At 40.1% G+C, this 20,312-nt stretch overlaps 1 protein-coding gene across 7 annotated transcripts in view; it reads left to right on the forward strand.

Annotated features, from left to right (window-relative positions):
* fcho2 (FCH and mu domain containing endocytic adaptor 2) overlaps positions 1–20,312 on the forward strand; it is a 51,568-nt gene that overhangs the window by 21,483 nt on the left and 9,773 nt on the right. For all 7 annotated transcript variants that reach the window (XM_074618211.1, XM_074618212.1, XM_074618213.1 and 4 more), the window contains exons 8-17: positions 5,714–5,810; positions 9,634–9,678; positions 10,587–10,656; positions 10,752–10,776; positions 11,032–11,088; positions 12,641–12,698; positions 12,882–13,057; positions 15,463–15,487; positions 16,735–16,774; positions 16,925–17,010. In XM_074618211.1, coding sequence (XP_074474312.1) covers positions 5,714–5,810; positions 9,634–9,678; positions 10,587–10,656; positions 10,752–10,776; positions 11,032–11,088; positions 12,641–12,698; positions 12,882–13,057; positions 15,463–15,487; positions 16,735–16,774; positions 16,925–17,010 — 679 coding nt within the window. The remainder of the gene's footprint in view (positions 1–5,713; positions 5,811–9,633; positions 9,679–10,586; positions 10,657–10,751; positions 10,777–11,031; positions 11,089–12,640; positions 12,699–12,881; positions 13,058–15,462; positions 15,488–16,734; positions 16,775–16,924; positions 17,011–20,312) is intronic.

Consider the following 20,312-nt stretch of genomic DNA (forward strand, 5'->3'; position numbering starts at 1 on the left):
ACTCTGAAACATTCCTGTGGGTGGAGTAGGTGTCTTGTTGACCTGAGGCTCCGCTCATTGGGTTCACTGTGTGTCATATCAATTAGTGTCGTCTTTGATCTCGCTAATCGTTTAACTGAGAACCAGGAAATGGTCCATTCAGCCTTTTATGCCAGGCAATTAAAAACTGATCAAAACTCCCTCTCAGCCTATCTAAAACACCTCCACAAGTCCAAACACTTGCCAAATGACCGCGTCTGATGGTTTAGAAAGTGCTGCAAAGTCTTTGTTTGTTTCTGGGAAATGGCATCAAGTCCAATTGTGAAGGCTTTCAAACATCCTTCACACTAAATTAATCAGTATTTAACGTTAAGCAGAGATTTCGTTTCATTTATTTATTCGGCAATCATACTTACCAGCGCCACACAGAATAACTCTTAACTACAATCTGCTGCTCTGTTCTCATTCATCTGCTGCTGCTGCTGTAGTTCTCTTATTGCCCGTAGAGGGCGACGCAGCTCCATCTATAGCATCTCAGTCCAGCCGGCAGCTCGTGCGGCAAGTTGGAAAGAATGTGGAGCGACAGGCTACCGCAGGTTATTCAGCCCCACAGTTCCTGAGCAGGAGATGGGCAGAGCTGCTGCCTGTTGCTGAGACACATTCAGATACAGCCTGAAGTGGCCAGTCTCTCCAGGCCAGAAAAAACCTGCAAGAAATAGTGATTTGGTGATAAATCCTCTTCACACCAGGTTGGGAGGGATTTTTATTATCACATAAGGGTGAGGCGAGAGGAAGAGGAAGAGGAAGAGGAAGAGGGAGGAGGGCAAAGGAGGATGGGACCGGTTTTATCTCTGCAACATTGTGCTTAGTCACCGAGCCCACAGGCATTCATGCTGACAAGCAGACACACAGACAAAATCATACATTTGCATATAGTTGCATTTAAAATATAGAATATTGTGAGTGCTGTTTTAGTTAGACATGCACACACACACACACACACACACACACACACACACACTGAACTTGTTTGTGCAACCATTTCTTTAAGCCTTTATTTTCTTTGAGCAGGAAAATGGTTATTACAGTTATTATTCTTGCATTTTGTCCAACTGATGTGTTTCTTTGATCATATTTTCATAACCAAATTAATCTTTTAAGGACAATTACTTAGACTCACGATAAAGTAAATTTACAAATGTATAAACTGATCTCAGATTAGTGCTGCATACAAGAGTAGAGTGAAGAATTACAGTAAACCTCCCCTTCTATGGTTTTCTATGGTTGAATGTGATATGTGTGCAAAGGGAGTGCAGATAAGCTGGAGGTAAACGAGTACATTACAGTTATCAAAGGAGCAATGATCAGTAAGTTCTTAGTAGCTTACTGTAGGTAGAAAGTCAGTCATGGTATCAATTACATTACTTACTAAGTATGTTTTTTCTTGATATAACATCAAATATATGCAATTTAAAAATATATTACTACCTTATAGACATCAGCCTTTATAATATCTGTTATTGCCCCTACATGGTACAGAGAGAGGAAAATCTATTGGCGACCATAGAAAGTAGGGCTGCACAATTAATCGAATATTAATCGTGATCACAATTTTGGCTTCCCACAAATAAATGAACATGATCCCCTGAGATATTTGATGTTTAAAATGCGCGTTCATGCTCATAGAAAACTCTGCAGCAAATCAAATCAAGCGCTTCCTAAACTAACAGCTAGCAACCAGGCGGTGATCGAGATGTTTTGGTTTCACTTTTGGGTATAGATATTATCTATACAACCAATGTGTTTACGGTTAAATTAAAAGCATAAATGTGTTTATCTAGCTCTTAATGTTGCTAATTTTGCTCTCGAAGTGCACTAGATTGAAGCATTTAACTTTAAAATGTAGCTAACAAAAGGGGTAGAGTGAATATTCCTGTATTTTAACATATTGCAATATACAGTATATCGCAGAAAAAATATTGCAATGCAGCCCTAAATGTACATTAACAAGAATGTAGCACAGCATGGAAGTGAAAACAATGTTTATTTGAATGTGAAAGTGCAATAAAAATATGTTGTCGTTAAAATCAATGAATAATCGTGATATCAACATTGATCAGAATAATCATGATTATCATTTTGGCCTTAATCGTGGAGCACTAATAGAAAGTCAACAGCCGTGGTGCTTCCAATTAGGCTGGTCATCACTGATCAAAACTGGCAGTGTTCTGATGAGGGACTTGTAGCCGCATTAGCATCTTCTAATGGATGGTCAAAGTGCCTGCAAAGAGGCCTGCACATCTGGGGTTGTGTGTTACACCCCCGGTGAGACTCCTCGCTGGCAGGTGAACAGGAACGGCTGAGGACTCCACATGTATCTCTTTATCGGAGGAGACAACTCTGTTCCCACCAGGTCAACAGAGGAGTTAGTCGTGACTTTGACTGGTGTACGAGGGAATCGCTTTCCCGATAGTCGAGTCCAGTGATGGAGCTGCTGTCAGTCCAGGGGTGTTAAACTAACCAGAGACAAGTGATTGCAGGGAAGCGCGGTGCATGAAACCGAAGCAAAGGAGAACCTGTAACCGAAGGTGCCACTAAAATCAAGAAGCAATCATATCAACCTCGCAGGTATTTTGAGACGAGGCTGAGCAGTATCAGCTCAGTGGGCATGAAGGATAAGAGGGTTAGAGAGGATGAGAGGGAGAAAGTAAAGAAAGGGAAAACACCATATATAGATGTATAAAGTTCAAATATGAGCAGGAAGAACTCGCATAAGGGCAGGTGTGTCTGGTTTGCGTGCTGTGTTTGTTTTTGTAAGTGAGCGTGAGTGTGTGGGAGGATCCCTTGAAGGCAGATGCATGTTTTGAGCATGTGGTCCAAAGCCTCCACGGGACGAGGTGTGTGTGTGTGTGTGTGTGTGTGAGAGAGAGAGGCGAGCGGGGCACGCAGGTTGATGACATTACTGACCTCCGTCATGGCAGCAGCACCTGACAGATCGCGTGTGCTGCACCGAGCATACTTCCTCACCACGGCTCCCATCCCCTCCCCTCCCCTCCCAACATCCTCTCCTGCCAGGGCACAGAAGGCTAATGCACTCCACCTCGCCACAGGGGCCTGGGGGGGCAGACACATATTGTGTGTTTGCGTGTGTGATAGCGGAGCCACTCTGCGCTTACAGTATCACGCACATCTAAATGGTTCGGTGCGATGGCACAGTCAGCCGCTGTTCTTCATCCCCATGCCCATACATCGCTTTCACTTCCCCCTCACTGAACACACAAGCACACATGCACATCCAAAACAAACAAGCAAACAAACACTATCCTTCCTCTGATACTGCCCAAAGGGCATCAGCAGACCACGGTGCCAACAACAATGATTCAACCTGACACAATAGAATCACTCACAGTAAAGTACAGTACGTCTCCACAGGCCAATTATTATTAAATAAATGTTATAAATATAAACTGAGGAGCGTGAGTTACAGGGAGAACTAACAGCAACAGACTGCTCCCGTCCTGTACGTCATAAAACAAATCACACCCAACACGTGACACTAATCCGTGCTTGTATGGTATGACATAACTGAAAACAAAACAGTCAACAACAATAACTGAACTCTGTGCAATTCCCCCAAATAGGGATGAACATTTCAGTTGCATCAGTCACGATGATAAAATATTTACTAGTGCACAAAAGAAGTACACATATGGGTGTGTACAGTAAAGACTAATGCAAGTGGAGAAACACTTCCTGACTACAGCACATGGCTGTTAAACTTTGACGAAAAACAACATAATCAACACGGCGTAGTGGTTTGTCAACACAATCTCACGGCGTGAAGTAGTCACCAAATTGTATCTATTTCATTTGTGTCCATAGACATGAATTTTTCGTGATGCTCAGCACGACTTTCAACAACGTATTTTTCATAATTTTCCTACGAACGTCCAGCAACTAGTGACGCACGTGTCAATTTCCGCTCCGTCGTGGGTTAAAATAACTCCAGATGTGCCGGTACTTAAGTATGGAAGTTACGTGACAAAAACGACTTGGTTAGCTTTAGGAAAAGATCTACTTCGTTAGGTTTAAGCAAAAAAAATACTTAGTTAAATTTAGGAAAAGATTGTGGTTTGGGTTGAAATGACTCCGAAAGTGGCGTAACTTAAGTACGGAAGTTACGTGTCAAATAAATCAACTTTGACTTGTGGTATCACACAGTCTCCCGGGCAAAAGTCTGTTTTTTGACATCCATCCCGACCTCCTCCCTACGTGGTGTTAGCTGCTCTTTATACATCCCGGTTCAAAATTACGTGGATTACATACGAATTGATTTCGTGCAGACCATCACGAAAAAAAATGAATATTTCACAAACTGCTGAGCGACTGGGGTGGATTTGTACGTCTCCTCCAGCTCAAAGAGTTTTACTCAGTGCAGTTTTAACACATTCTATAATGTATGTAGCTGACTGGATGCAGTCTGTGCATTTAATAATAAACATTTGATCACGTTACCAAACTTATTATTTTACTTTCACCTCGCCAACAAATGAAAAACGTCTAATTCTTGTAGTGGGGCTCACAGCACGACAAGCCGCAATACAATATTTACTAAGTGTTGTTCCATCTCTGCTGGTGAGTCAGAAAGTGGCTGAGCTGCCAGCGCTGGGATGTGTAGTTAATCTCACTTGGTTAAACACCTCTGTCAAGTGTCGAGTGCTGGCAGTCGTTACATTTCCTCTAAGAGAATTTGACCACAGTAAATGGCCCAAAATAAACGTTTTCATTAATTGATTGCGGTGAATATAAATGATGTGTAAATTCTTAAACCCAACACTTAATGGATTTAAAATTCACCAGATTCTAGTGATGCACCGCTCTGACTTTTTCAGGCCCGATACCGATACCTGGGATTTGGGTATCGGCCGATACCGAGTACCGATCCGATACCAGTGTTAAAGTGAAGTGGAAGTGACTGGGATCATTCTGTTATGTGTAAGGCAACATCAGGCTTGACTTAGCATTGCTTTCCTAACTTTGTAAAATGAAATGTAACAAATAAATACGTAGATATACATTTATTTAATTGTTATTTATTATTAAAATAATAAATCGCACACCAGCAACTTGGTAAAAAATCTTCAAAATTTACAGGAATTACCATTTTCTGACATTTTATAGACCAAACAACTAATCGATGAGAAAATAATCGACAATGAAAATAGTGACACCCAACTTCTACTACTAGAGATGATTAAAATAAATGTATTGTATGTGTATCATTTATATATATACATTTTAAAGCAGCTAAATGATACCCAAAATATCTTTTATATTCATCAACATTTAAAATTGTGCATATCTTATTGTGCTTGAATATTTTCAAATTAATCTAAATTTACATTTTTCAATCAAATAGGCAAAGAATCCTTTAAATAAAAAAAAATTAATTAATTAAATTAGTCAATACATGTGATTATAGCTGCAACGATTCATCGATTAGTTGTCAAGTATTAAAATAATAGGCAAGACAAAGAAGTCAAAATTCAGATTTCATCTTCTTAAATGTGAATATGTTCTGGTTTCTTTACTCCTCTATGACGGTAAACTGTTGAGTTGTGGACGAAACAAAATATTTGAGGACGTCATCTTGGGCGTTCTCCAACCAGTCTCTTAAATTCCAAGTGAAGGCAACTGTCAGTAAATATGATTTATTGTTTTTGATTTTTTGTAGGTCCACCATGAATTTGTGAGGAACATCGAGAACACCTCAGTGGAGAGCTTAATACTCAAACTGGCAGAGAGCAAAGGAACGGGCAAGGAGAGACCAGGTAGGTTTTTTTAATTCTAATAATGAGTGTTTGTGTTGTGCGTAAATAAATGAGAGGTCCGGGGAGCGGGCCCTCTGCCTGCTGGGGCGGGTAGGGCTGTATGGAGAGGGGCAATTAGAAGTAAGAGAAGGCCATCAGAGTCAATCATAGTAATCTGCTGTAAAGGTAGGCAGGCTTGGCATTCCAGTAAGCATGTGACACACTGGGGGCTTTGCTGTGCTCGCAGACTAAGCAGGCAGAACCAACCTTTTCAGGAGGTCAGAGCTCAACAATGACTCTTGTGTAAACTTTGCCATGCCACAATAATCAAGGGAATACTCCTCCGACTCCCCTCACCTCCCTCACACTCCAGCTCATTCATTCATAGTTAGTTACTCTTTGCAGCGATCGTAGTAGCTCCGAAGCTTCGACTCTTACCGAAATCAATCGGTGTGTAAAAATCTAATGTGTCGTAAATATCCAATTACTTCACTATAGTCCCTGTACATGGACTACATTACGTCAGGAGGTCACAGGCACAAAGGCTTCACCTCTGCTGTGTTTGTGTGTACACAAACGGTGACCCCTGGATCCAGACGCTGCGTCCAAGGAGTGGTGGCCCTCATTTGTTTGGACAGCAGAATTAATTGAGGCTAAAAAAACGGTCAGAAAATTCCTCTTGTATCAAGCTGTTCATTAGGGATTGCGCAGCAACCCCGGCCCTGTCAGAAAAATAACCTGTCTGTCCCCTGATTAAATAGCTGAACGGATGGCCGGTCCAGTGCCTTTAGAGAGAGAGAGGTTGAATAAACTTTCTATTGCGGAAACAATCCCAAAGTGACACGCTGCGAGGCGGGGGGGTTCGGAGTGTTCAACGATATCCAGCTGAGCTGTCAACTGGCGGTGGGCCAGACACGCAACCCCCCCTCCAACCCCTCTCCCACTCCCAGTGCCATGTGAAGCATATGCAATTTAAAAAACCATTCTCCGCTCATGCGTGACTGCATGCTTCCCTCACAGAGAGTAGAAAGAAAAGAAACATCTTCCCCTGTATAAACAAAGTCGTCTGTCTGTTTAGGAGATGTTTAAACAGTTCCTAATGTCTGCCCAGATTTAGGTAATATTCATGTGTCTGGTGTTTGGACTTTTTCTGCAGTTGGTGTGCATAAATATTGTCAGATGCAATCGCAGGATGCCAGCGGCAAAGAGTTCCTGCTCTGCCAGGGCCTTTACGTAGACCCACAGCATTTTGTTAAACATCCCAGAGCTTGAATAAGGAACACAATGTGTAATTTTCCAGTAATTTTCCCCCTTTCTGGGTTCCTTTTTCATTACTTTTGTTTGACAATACATCCAAGTGATGCGTTTAATTAAAGATGATAATGATCATGAGCTTCCTCTCCTGGGAAAGATACACCTCAAACATATTCTCACCTGCTTTATGTCCGTATGGGACGATGAAATTACTCACTTCCTCCTCCATGAGAGAAAGTTCTTGAATGAGCATGCCAATTTTGTTTTGATTGGCATGAAACTCCCTCTCGCACACACACACACACACACACACAAACAGTCGTTCGTGCCGTCGCTGTGTATTCGCCGGCGGTGAAGAGGCCTGATATTGCACAGTAGAGTAGATCGGTCATTGGTGTACTTTATCCACTTCACTTGGCGTGATGCATGCCTCTCGTGACTCGCCGCTTCCCTGCGCTTCACTCGGCGCTGCACACGCCAAACAATGCGTCAATTCTGCTCGCGACTGGCATCCTCTGGGGAGAGCACGTTGGACTGCTGCTGCTGTATACGTTTTGAGTTAAAATATCATTAGCTTTGTTGTTTTCAGGTCAAGGCATGTTAGTGTATCGGAAATATTGCCAGAGGGTCTCTCTCTCTCCCTCTCCTGCTCGTCTTGCAAGCTATTAAGCTTTCTAGTTATATCTGTGTCTATCTGGTCTGATAGCAAACACAGACTGCATGACTTCCAGGTCATGCATTTTAAGAATACAAATACACTGTTGTGTTTAAACTCAGAGGACTAACACAGACATTACACAGTTTGTTTAGCTGAGGTGTCACACTTTCTAATAGATAATAAAATCACTAACACCAACACCAACAGCCCAACCTCCTGAATTCCTCTGATTGACATGCACACTCATTGCACGGCTCTGCCTCTGGTTTTCCTGCAGCTTCCAGTGTGTGTGTGTGTGTGCGTGAGCATGTGTTTGTTAAAGCGCCGTCCCCTTTTTGAAAAGCCTCCATAAATGTTTCCGGAGGCGCACGTGAAGCGTGACAGTCCGAGCGCAGGGCCTTGGAGGTAAATGTGTATAATTGATGAGCATTAAGTTAAGTGTGAACTCTGTTGTTTCTTTCTCATCGTTTGAATGTTGTTGTTTTTTGTTAAGATAAATCCATGGCTGGTTGTCCTCCAAGTGATTTTATAGCTGCTGGCTGGAATGGATACGACTGTGTTAGTTCAATCTATTAATCAAGGTTGCTAGGATTATTTCAGGAGCTTTGTATGTTCATGTTAGGGCTGCACAATCAAGCGAATATTAATCGCGATCACAATTTTTGGCTTACCACAATTAAAGGAGAAATACACACAGCCCATATTCAGAAATGGTGCGTTTGAAACAAGCTGTTTGGATTTCTGTCCATTTGTGATGTCAAAAATATACAATATTTAGACTTTTACACGGTTTTAAACGTAAACATTCTTAATGTAATATTTCCGGGTTGTAGTGTATGTAAATGACATCAGCTGATAGGAAGTAAACACGGACCCAAACTGTTGCCTAGCAACGCAATTCCGTTACAATTCCGTTGAAATTAGCTAAAACGGAGCGTTTCAGTCAGAGGGTAAATACAGGTATATTCAGGCAGACAGTATGAGGAAAATAAAGTTGTTTTTTTAACATCACAGCATGTAAACATGTTCTAGTAGAAACACAAAATACAAGTATGAACCTGACAATGAGCATGATATGGGACCTTTAAATAAAAAAAATTTCATATTGCAATATATATCGCCGAAAAAAATATTGAAATGTCAGTTTTTCCCAACATCGTGCAGCCCTAATTTGTACATTAATAGGGATGTAGCACAGCTCTGTTTATTTTAATGTGAAAGTGAAATAAAAATATGTTGTCGCTAAAATCAAAGAATAATCGTGATATCAATATCGATCAAAATAATCATCATTTTGGCCATAACGTGCAGCTCTAGTTCGTGTGTTTGTTTGTTTGTATCATGTATGGTCTGTTCTTGTTTCCTGGGCATTTTTTGCATGCCAGAGAGAGAAGGGCATCTCTTTAAGCCTGAGAGCAGGTTTGTCCGTGTGGCTTTAAACACTTCGCTGCATGTAATCTGGGACTTGTTTGTCTTATTGTAATAGGGTTAGTGACTTTGCGTGTCCCGTGTGGGAGGTTTAGTTTCATCTCGTCTTCGTACCTGCTGTTTGGCGCGAGCACGAGAATCTTGTGGTATATAGAACTGGTTTCTGGTGGTGGTGGTTCTCGTGTCCCAGGCGGGGTTTAGTATGTGGAGACTAGAGTAGCGCTCTGCGTCCCCAGGAGGGAGTGTCACATCTCTGCGAGGGCCACCAGACACACAGTTGACTCGGCTATTGACCCCGTCTGCCCTCTGGGACCAGCCCGGCCCGGCTTGTATACACCCTCTGTATGGCACGCCAGACTGCGTGTTGTGTATTTGTGTGGTGTGTGTGTATATGTGTATGTGTGTGATTATTGCGTGATGTACATTCACAGCATTCACAGCAGTGGGTCGTTGACCCTTTCCGTGCCAAATGAACCTAAAAGTTTTGTTTTTTTGTCTCATTAGGACCCATTGAGTTTGAGGAGTGCAATGCAGCTATTGCCACTGAAGGTACGTCTTATTACAATGTTTTTACAATTCATGTTTCTTTATTCGTCACGTACAGCAAGCAGTCGTTGGCAATGGAAATCTTGGGTCTCAGGTTTCCTTCAACAATGCTTGTTAAAAATGTATAAGCCCACTTTATGATTAGCAGTTTTGGGGCAAGTCATAGTCAAGTCAGCACACTGACACACTGACAGCTGTTGTTGCCTGTTGGGCTGCAGTTTGCCATGTTATGATTTGAGCATATTTTTTATGATAAATGCAGTACCCGGACAATATTTTTCATTGTTTTGTTTTGTTAATTGATTTCCAGTAATAAATATATACATACATTTTCATAAAGCAGCATATTTGCCCACTCCCATGTTGATAAGAGTATTAAATACTTGACAAATCTCCCTTTAAAGGTACATTTTGAACAGATTTAAAAAATGTGTGATTGACAATCATGCGATTAATCACGTTTAAATATTTTAATCGATTGACAGCTCTAATAAATCACACAAGTAAAAGCAAAAAGAGAATCAAAGATAAACAAATAGTGCAACTTAAAATGTAGGGCTTAAATATTAACAAACATAAATATGAAGTAAGTAATGTACATATAAATTTGTTGAAGGCAGTATTTCAAATGGATAAGCTGAATGTAAACAGGATGTAGTATGTATAGAAGTAATATAACAGTATTCGTATGTGTAAACAGTTTGTAAAATAGTAAGTAGAGTAGAGTATATAGAGCTACGATACGTAGTAGTAGTATATAAGCTAAAATTGGTATACAAGAAATCCACTGCAAGTTGCATTTCACTAAAGCATCAGACATTAAAACTCATATTTTAGATATTGGGGATCAAGAGAAGATTTCATGCCGCTTTTTTAGTCTATGGTTGAAGATGATTTGTTTTTGTATTAAGGTGCCAAACCCAGAAAGAGAAAACCATTCGGCATCCCAGGTCGGAGGAAAGACAAGGACACAGACTCCACGTGAGTGAAGATTTATGCATCTTAAGTTCACCAACACATTTGAACCAACTAGTTTAAAAATGTCCTCATCATGATGTGATCATTTTGTCTTCCAGGGAGTCTACAGAAGTCGAAGCTGCTGTGAGTATAAGTTTCACCTCTTTAACTTAGAGTTGATACTTGAGCTGATGTACTTCAGCTTTGTACAGTATGTTATTTTGATTTCAAACAGGAGGAGGTGGAAAAGATCCTTGCTCACTTCATTCTCTCTCTCTCTCTCTCTCTCTCTCTCTCTCTCTCTCTCTCTCTCTCTCTCTCTCTCTCTCTGTTCCCTCCCTCCTGTTTGTTTTGTAGATTTGCTCATTCATTCATTCATTTCTCTGTTTGTGCTTGTAGAACACTGCCAACGGCGCTCCCCCTGGATACTACGGCGCCATAGACATCCAGAATGCTGTAAGAGCTAATACACACAGAAACACACACACACAAAATAAATATTCATATCCAGATACAATACATTTCATAAACATATAGAAAAAATAACGTATATGTATTTATGTATGGGTATTGTTAGGATTTTATCGATACTAGCCTATAGTACTCTTATCGATACTCCTTATCGATTTTGTTCTTTATCAATACTATTATTGGTTCTGTCTTTTAAATATACTGTATTATTTAAAAAAGAATAAATTCAGAACATAATTTATTTATATTTTAAATATGACTATGCTGTTTCTAGAGCAGTTAGAAACAGTTTACAACTTATCAATACTACGGTTTTTAATAATGTAGCACCGGTGCCCGTTTAAAACCGGGTTACGGTACCCGTTTACTAAACTCGAGGAATGGGCTGGGTCCGGATCGACTTGCCGTTCGCTCTGGATGTGGACCTTGGTCCGGACTTTGAGAAGCCCCGCTCTAAAGCAGCGATGCTTAATGTAATAATCCAAGTTGTTAAAATGTGAGCCAGCACCCCGAAGCTCTCGGTGCACACGATGAAAATGTTTTCTCAGATGTGTTTCAGCCAAATATTATGTGTGAAAGTTTCTTGGAACAATTTCCAGTGTTTTCTCTTTTGGCAACGGGATACTAAATGATTCTCAGTGAGTTTTAAGTTGTTGCAAATGTTTCCGATGTTTCTACTGTGCACCAATCTCCATCTATAATATAATTGTATATACAGAAGAGAGGGGTGTTTATTTCCTTTCTATGTAAATGCTTAGAAACAGAATGCCTTAATCAAAGAGGACCTTTCCATCTATTGATAAACTACGTGATGCTCTGGTTAGCTGTGATGACAATAACACAAATTTAAAATAAAAAAAAAACTTAGACTACATTAAGTTTGAAAGTTTTGACATAAGAAAAGATTTAGTGTAGAGGGAGATTAATATGCAAAGAGAACCAATGGTACTAGTACAGGTACTAGTCAACAGTTAATTATTCGTCCTATTTTGCATTGTATAATATAACATCACTTAATGATTATTTTCATTGTTGATTAATCTGTTGATTATTTTCTCGATTAATCAATTAGTGGTGAAAATGGAGAAAAATGTCGATCAGTGTTTCCCCAAAGCCCAAGACGACGTCCTCAAATGTCTTGTTTTGTCCACAACTCAACAGTTTACTGTCATAGAGGAGTAAAGAAACCACAAAATATTCACATTTAAGAAGCTGGAATCAGAAAATTTAGACTTTTATTTCTTAAAGAATTACTCAAACCGATTAATCGATTATCAAAATAGATACGGATTGTTATAATAGCTGATAACTGATCGATTAATCGTTGCAGCTCAAATTTTTTTTGATTGAAAATTTAAATTAATTTGAAAATAAAATATTCAAACACAATAAGATGTGCACAAATACATTTTGGGAATAATTGATGTGCTTTAAAATGTATTTATAAAGGATACACACATTTATTTTAACTTTGTGTTAATTGAATAGTGCAACAAAATTTTATTTTAAAAGTTTTTTTTCTGTTTGTATTTTGCAGAATGTTCCCCAAGTTGATGCAGAGGGCTTCTGTATCAGACCGGAAGCAAATGAAAACGATATCCTTCTCATGTGTCTCGATGTTGTTCACACTCAGTCCAGATTAATAAGACATCACGGATCAGTTAGTATTAGTTTTTCTGTTCACACCAGTCTGCAGCCGATTGAGGGATAAATAAAACAGAACTGTAGATGATCTCTCTCTCTCTGTCGTTGTCTCCTTAACTCTGTTTTTCGCTCACATGCCAAAGAGAATTCCTTCTATTCGTCCAGCGACTCAGAGGACGAAGACGAACCCAGGAAGTTCAAAGTAGAAATCAAGCCCGTTCAGCCAAACAACGGCACGCATCAGAACCGAGCCACCATCGACGAGCTTAAAGCCTCCATCGGAAACATCATCCTGTCGCCCTCCACCTCGGTACGGCTTCACCAAACACTTACAAACACACCAAATACTAAAGAAACCTGTTGCTGTGCTGCTCTGCTGCAGCAGGAGTCTGCTCTGCCTCTGCAACACTAGAGGGCAACAGGGGAATATGTAACCTCTGCGAGGGTGGACGGGGAACGCCATTTAACCGTTCTATCCCTCTTCTAGATGCCGTTCAGTCACTCTTTCTTGGAGCTTATTGTATTTACATTGGAAAGGCATCTGTATTATATCTAATTTGAGGTTCCTGTTTGCACACATTTCATGTTTTGTCTTTACTTTAAATTCATTTTCATGTCAAACAACCTTTTTTTCATCTTTTTTTTTTAAGAATCAAGAACTCAGAAAGAATAATTTAAGTATCTGATGTTGTTGGCCTTTACTGCAGACTCACACACATGCACACTGCCCTCCTTGTAGGCACTTAAGGGAATGCTTTGCGGCAGGCTACACACACACACACACACACACACACACGCTGACACAGAGAGAGCCCAGTCTGATCCGTGCCCTCAGTCATGGAGCCCTCCATTCAGCTCCTCCGTCCCTCACCATCACTCAATCTCTGAATCTCTCTCCCCGCCGCCGCTCTCTGAAAATAGCCGCTTGCCATTAAACTTTAAAACCACTACTGCTTGTGTGCAAACATGCACCGTGTGTGTGCACTGAGCTGTTGTTGTTGTTAATGTTGTTGTGCAGCGGCTGAAAGGGCACGCTCAGTGTCGCGGAGGAGGTCTAGTGGGTTTCACCCGCTGCACATTAAACGGATGTCACGGCATCTTCTTCACGGCTCTGGCTCTCCCTCCCTCTAGCCTCTCCCTCCGCTCTGACCGCCGCCTCTCCTCCCTGTTTGTGTTGTACCTCGCTCTTTTTTTTCTCCTCCTCTCTTTGTTTGCTTTCACTCTTTGGGTTTTTATTGGAGCCCACTTGCTCTAGACAGGACTCTGTTGTGGTTATTTATGAATACTTTATGGGGTTAGTTGCCTTGTTTTTTTTGTACAAATGTTTCTTTTTTCCACCCGAGGAATTAATGATAAAGATAAATAACAAGTTTATAGAGGAAGTTTTTCTTGGGTTGTTTTTTTTGTTGCAAGATTCAAAAGATGTTCTCTTTTAAACCTTTTGACTTCACTGCAGTTTGGTTTCGGCTGTTGTCGAGACTCAAACCCACAATTACTTTCTCATCCTAAAAGTACAAAAAAAACACAGACCGCTGTTTGTGTGTGTTGCCTCTGATTTGCATTTAAATACCAGAACAGCCATTAGATTATATTTACTTTCCTCTCTCTGTTCACATTTCTGCTTTGCACCTTTTTCCTATTTCATATTTACCAAAAAAGCATTAAAGTTAAAACATACATCCAAGGTGATGACGAACGTTGCATCATCTGGTGTGAATTATTGAGAGATTTTCTTCTCTTTTTTTTTCTCCTCAGTGCTCATTTTTCTGTCTTTTTCATTTCTCCTCCTGTTCGGTTCCCCCTCTGCGGTGTTCCCTTTATTGAAATAGCAATGGAAGTCGTGTGTGTGTGGCCAGCAAGAGCCGTAATTGAACCCATTTGCCGCTTAGCGCCTGTGGGACTAAACCCTGGCCTCGCTGCTCTACGGTGGTTAAATGCTTTTGCTATGTTCCTTAAACCCATTTTGTTTCTTTTTCTCCCCTCCTCCCTTGACAATCCAACCCCCCACCTCCACCACCACCATCACATTTCTCCTTGTGCGAATAAATTCTTTATTGAAATTGATGCTCTAAGTTTCCATCGGGGTTGGTGACCCTAAAGAGCGAAATCTTGCATATCTTGTGTTACGCAGCATGACACGGCAGATTTATGTCCAGAGAGAGAACAAGGCTCTGTAAAGGAAGTTGGTGAAGTGTTGGGGGCACGCTCTCCGTTGTCCCTGACTGATCGTTGTACGTACGGGCTTAGATGCACCGTTTTGCGCTGCTGAATATTTCACCCTAGGTTTAACGTCTGGTATGTGTGAGTCCAGAGTAGCCCTGTGATTTACCGTCTTTAACTCTGAAGTGGAAAATTCCCTTTGCCACTGGGAATAATTAATAATATCGTTTTCAACCTTTTAAAAGCTTTTTTTTCATTGTGTTTTATTTTGAAATCTTACATATATATATAGTTACATAAACACTATCAAAGGCTTAAGGTTTCAAACTATCGGACTGCAGAAGTCTGAGTTGCACGAAGCAGAGAAAAAACACCCTTAAAATACTCCACTCTGCAAAAGGCATGTTGATCTGTTTTATGTCATGCTCATTTCTCTCGTGTCAGTTTTGTCTTTCTTTCTAACAAACTGAGCAAACTCCTGGCCAAGTAACAGTTGAATATTCGTGGTGGGTCGCATGCGTCTTTGATGAATTAATAGTCTGTTTTTGTTTTCAGGGACAGATGCGGAGGAACCAGTCCAGTGAGTATTTTCTCTGTCTGACCTCTCTCTGTATCTGCGTGTTGCTGAACGGGGTCGACTGTACGACTTCTCAGCTCCATTTTTCTTGGCACAAGTTGTTTTTAAAGAGGCTGTCTTTTAAAAAAAAAAAAAAAAGGAAAATCCAGAATCTTAGCCAAAGCCTACATATCCTGAGAAAAAGTAAATAACTGTGCTTTCTGTAAATGTGAGCTTGAGGGATATTCCCCTCCCGTGGTACAAATAAGATTAATTGCTTAATTAGCTGTTTATGTTTCGACATGTCAGAAATGATCTTTTCCAGTCTGCAAACTGTGAAAGTTGTGTGTTTGATTTCTTCTCAAAGTGCTTGAGAAATGCTCTAAGATACCTCTAGGTCATGTATCATGCTTCATGCAGGTTTCAAAAAAGCTTTGAATATTAATCCAGAAGGTGTTTTTAGGAGGTCTTTTCAAAAGTTGCTTTCACACACCGTGTTTGCACTTCTAAATGGTAATAATATTCACATTCTGAACGCTGATAGAGATCAATCTACACAAGCATTGATAGATGTATACTCTACATGCGCTTAGGGATCAAAGGAGTATCTACATTAAGCTCTAAGGCTATGAGTCCCGGTGAGTATGTTTTCACTACAGCAGTAAGCCTACAACCCTGCCTCCCCTGCAGCCAGCTGACACAAGCTAACACCACTGACGCGTTCTCTCACTGCAAACTTTCAGTTCATTTTTGAAGCATTTATAAACATGTTTTATATCCGGGTCCTATAAATTGTCTCCTCTTACCTCTGGTGCTGCTTCAGGTTGCTTATATGGATCTTTGCGATGCATCGTAACACTTTAGAAAGGGGCACAAAATAACAAAGCAACGCCTGATTTTATTTTCAGTTGCAAAATCACTCCATTCCCCCCCTGTTGTAAAGTGTTACCATCAAATTAAAAACACATTTGAAGTTAGATTTTAAGGTTTTACTGAGAAATATTGTATCCAACCTAAATCTCACTGCAAATATACTTCTGTGACTTTTCATATTAGACGGTAGTTCTCATTTGTTCAGTCAGAAACCTCAGTTTATATTTCTGGTTTAAGGTGTGATGCAGTTTAAACATGACTTTTGGCAGATGTCTTTGCCGGTGAAAGCCTCTTGTGTTGGGTTTTTATTTTCTAGTTGCTGTGAAAGTGAATTTGCTGTCATCGCTCTGTGCAGGTCGGTGAGTCTTCATTTTCTGTTTGTTTTTCTCTCTCTGCAGGTGACGAGCTGGCAAAACCCAGAGTGCCAACACCGTACGAGTAAGTATGAAAACGCTCACGACTGCCACCATTTTCATGTTTACAGTATCTATGCTTTTTAAATCGTCTGTTTTGTATATGCATGTTTTTTTTATCCGAAGCAAATTGAAATGTGACTTTAAGTTTGACTCTCACTCTCTCCTCCGGCAGACTGACCAACAACGACCTTCTGTCTCTGGACCCGTTCGGCCCGACTCTCGGTGCAGGCTCGTCTTCCTCTGTGTCCTCATCAACAGGTAATCCCTAAAATCTTATTTATCTCCATTGCTGTGCAGCTATATCTCTCCACAACATCAGATTTGATCTTTTCATCCTACAGTATCCCTCAGTGTTTAGCACCAATAAGAGGTTACTGTCATTCCTCTAAAGTTGTAATCCTTATGATTTAAGCACTGGTTGATTTGGCGACACCCGTGGTTAAAGGTGGTGAAAAAGTGAAGCCAATGCAGAAGAGCCTTAAACTTGCATTCTTTCTAACAGCCAGCAGGGGGCGACTCCTCTGGTTGCAAAAAGAAGTCTGATTGTATAGAAGTCTATGAGAAAATGACCCTACTTCTCACTTGATTTATTACCTCAGTAAACATTGTAAACATGAGTTTATGGTCTCAATCGCTAGTTTCAAGTCTTCTTCAATACAGCATGATGTTCATTTAGTAAATGATGGTCCCATTTAGAGTCAAATAGACCATAGAGCAGGGGATGCTTTAGGGCTGTGGCTACCTTGTGATTGACAGGTCGCTACCACGTTGTTGTCCGATCTGGGTGTTGTTTCACGGTGCGTTTTCAGTTCATGAAAGTTAATTGTAACATTTTTGGTCGCCTAAAAATGTCTTATTCATCGTTCGGTTGTACTTAGCTGCAGAAATGACCGTCTTGTTTTGAAGACGCAGTGACAGGTAAACTGCATCTATGACTGCTTTACTGTTTCGCCAGTTGAATGCTTTAAATGTGAAGCAGCAGCAGCAGGAAATGTTGGCTTTGCATTGGCAGTAACTTAATACAGCTCTGACACGGTGTAAAGAGAGTGAACAGTGAGGCTGATATCAGTTAGATAAAATGTATGCATCGTTTGTAGGCAATCTGAATTGAGCGTCAGAATGGCGGACTCCGCCACTACCAGTAAAAATTACTATATAGAGAGGTAATTACAGAATGTAAATACGTTGAATGGTTATTACAGAAAAAATGCAGACCATAGATAGTACGATTCACCTGTCTCCCGATTCGATACTATCACAATACTTGAGTGTCGATTCGATATGTATTGCGATTTTTAAGTATTGCGATTCAATATTACGATTTATTGGGATTTTTTTTAACTTTTTTAACACTAGACCGTGGGAAAAAGTTGAATCATACACTTCTAGGGACTTTTAGTTTGGAAAATATCTAAATTAATACAGTAAAAAATTATAAATTATATATATTTATTAAATTTTTAAAAAAAATTTTAGACTCAAATGAAGCAGAAATATCGATTTTAGCAATAAAAAATAAATTTCAAAGTCGTTAAAAAACTAAATTGCGATACATAGGTGAATTTAACGTGAATATAACTTTAAGGAGCTAAAAAGCATTCTGTTTTTTACTCACACGTTTGTGCCCGTGATCCAGTCCTTTCTGCTTGATCTCATCTTCTCTCTATGCGTTATGTAGTCTCCCCTTCCCTCTCTTTCTGTTTCTGAGCTACTCAGTTGGAAGCCTCTCGTCTCAGGGCAGTCCCAGATGGAGGAACTGACCCCTGAGGTCAACAGAATATTTGACCTTAGGGAATTAAAACGGCAGCTTTTTTCTATCCCAGTTTGTCTTTTCAATCATGTTCCGATCGTTTACTCCTCCTGTTTCATATAAATCAGTTTGAAGTCTCTACAGTCAAACTTCTCTGAGAGACATTTGAGTGTTTGTTTTAAGTGTTGATGGAGTGATTCTTGTGGCTTTACGTGCACGACTCCGGTGTTTAAACAGAGTGACATTAGCGCTGACCCATTGCCTAAGCTAAGCGTAATCCACAGTTAATTGGCACCTAGTTGAGGTCAGAGGGTCGGCTATAAAGCCCGCTGGCACGAATGTTGTCAAACACTGTCTCGTTACTGTCAAAGGTCTCGGCTTAGAAGTCAAAAGAGCATCGTAGAGTGCCCCGATTAAGATACGGTGATGGGAATTAACAGCCTGTTAAATCTCTGTGTGTGTGTACAGTGTAACAGTGTTAGCAGCTCCCAATGCACACATGACACATTAAACAAGTCTGTGAGGTATTAAAACGATTACACCCTCACTGGATGAAGCAAAGGTTGTAAAAATATGTGGATTTGTTTTCATTTATGTTGTATTTATTGATTTGTTTTGTTCATTTTCATCTTTGTGTTTTTTTAGTTTTATTACAATGTCATTGAGTTACTTGATGTTTTATTGTTTTATTTGAACTTTTCTTGTTAGACCTTGCCTCTATCTTCCTTTCAATCCCTCCATCTCCACCTTTTCTGATGAATGACTCTGACGTCTTTCTGCCTGATGAGGCGTCAGGTAAAATGTGTGAGCCCCGTTTATCAGAAAACAACATGTTTGAAGAACTTCAAGCATTCATCAACTTTTGCATGGTATTTCTGTTAATTCTTTTTGTTCAAATGCATGTGAACATGTGTGAGAGTCAGACTGACCTCTACCTTAATTATCAGGACGTGTGTCCTTATGTGTGTCTAAAATCAAGGTCATCGCTTTGTACATTTATTGCTGCTAAGAAGGTAGATTTTAGTTTAAGAATATGACACCAAGACTATGGTTTAAGCTCATTGTGAGGCACAGTAAATATGCACATAGTCAATGTCAATGAGTTCCTTATCATGTTACAAGAAAAGAAATATGTAGTAATTGTAGAAAATGACGTAATAGACAGGTACAAATAGGTTTATAGGTGCTACCATTGGTAACATTCAGCCACTAGATGTCACATTCTCCCTCCCCCGTTCCATTACATTTACTTCACAATAAGTCGTTGCCAGGCACTTACCGTCAATCTGAGCCATTTATCCGTTTTTTCTACGCTAACTGACGACCCAGAGATATCACGTGACACCAACAGTGTTTTACTATTGGCTCACACGCCTTGTTAGAAGTGAGAACTGAATGACAGGGATAAACAAAACATTCATTTATGACCCGCCAACATTTTTAAATGATTAATTCACAATCATAATAATGTTTTGTCAGGAAAAGCCAGACTTTTATTCAGCACCTTTCTAAAGACTCTGTGGATGTATTATTTCAAAAAATTAATATTCATCTACATAAAAATGTTATCAATAAGACCTTTAGATCTGCCAAAGTAGTCCATACTCATATTGTGTGTGAAACAACATAATGTAAACATCTAGAAAAGGCATAAACACTACTATATCTCAGTACCACAGAGGTGTTTCATATTGGGTTGAATGCCAGTTAGCAGGTTTGCAATCATTGCAATCAGCAATGTGTATTTTTTTTAAAGCAACATGAGACAACTATATGGGATCCAAAAAGGCCAAAACATCAGTTCATATCA

Source organism: Sebastes fasciatus, chromosome 19 (genome assembly GCF_043250625.1).
Source record: "Sebastes fasciatus isolate fSebFas1 chromosome 19, fSebFas1.pri, whole genome shotgun sequence".
Classification (NCBI taxonomy): Eukaryota; Metazoa; Chordata; class Actinopteri; order Perciformes; family Sebastidae; genus Sebastes; species Sebastes fasciatus.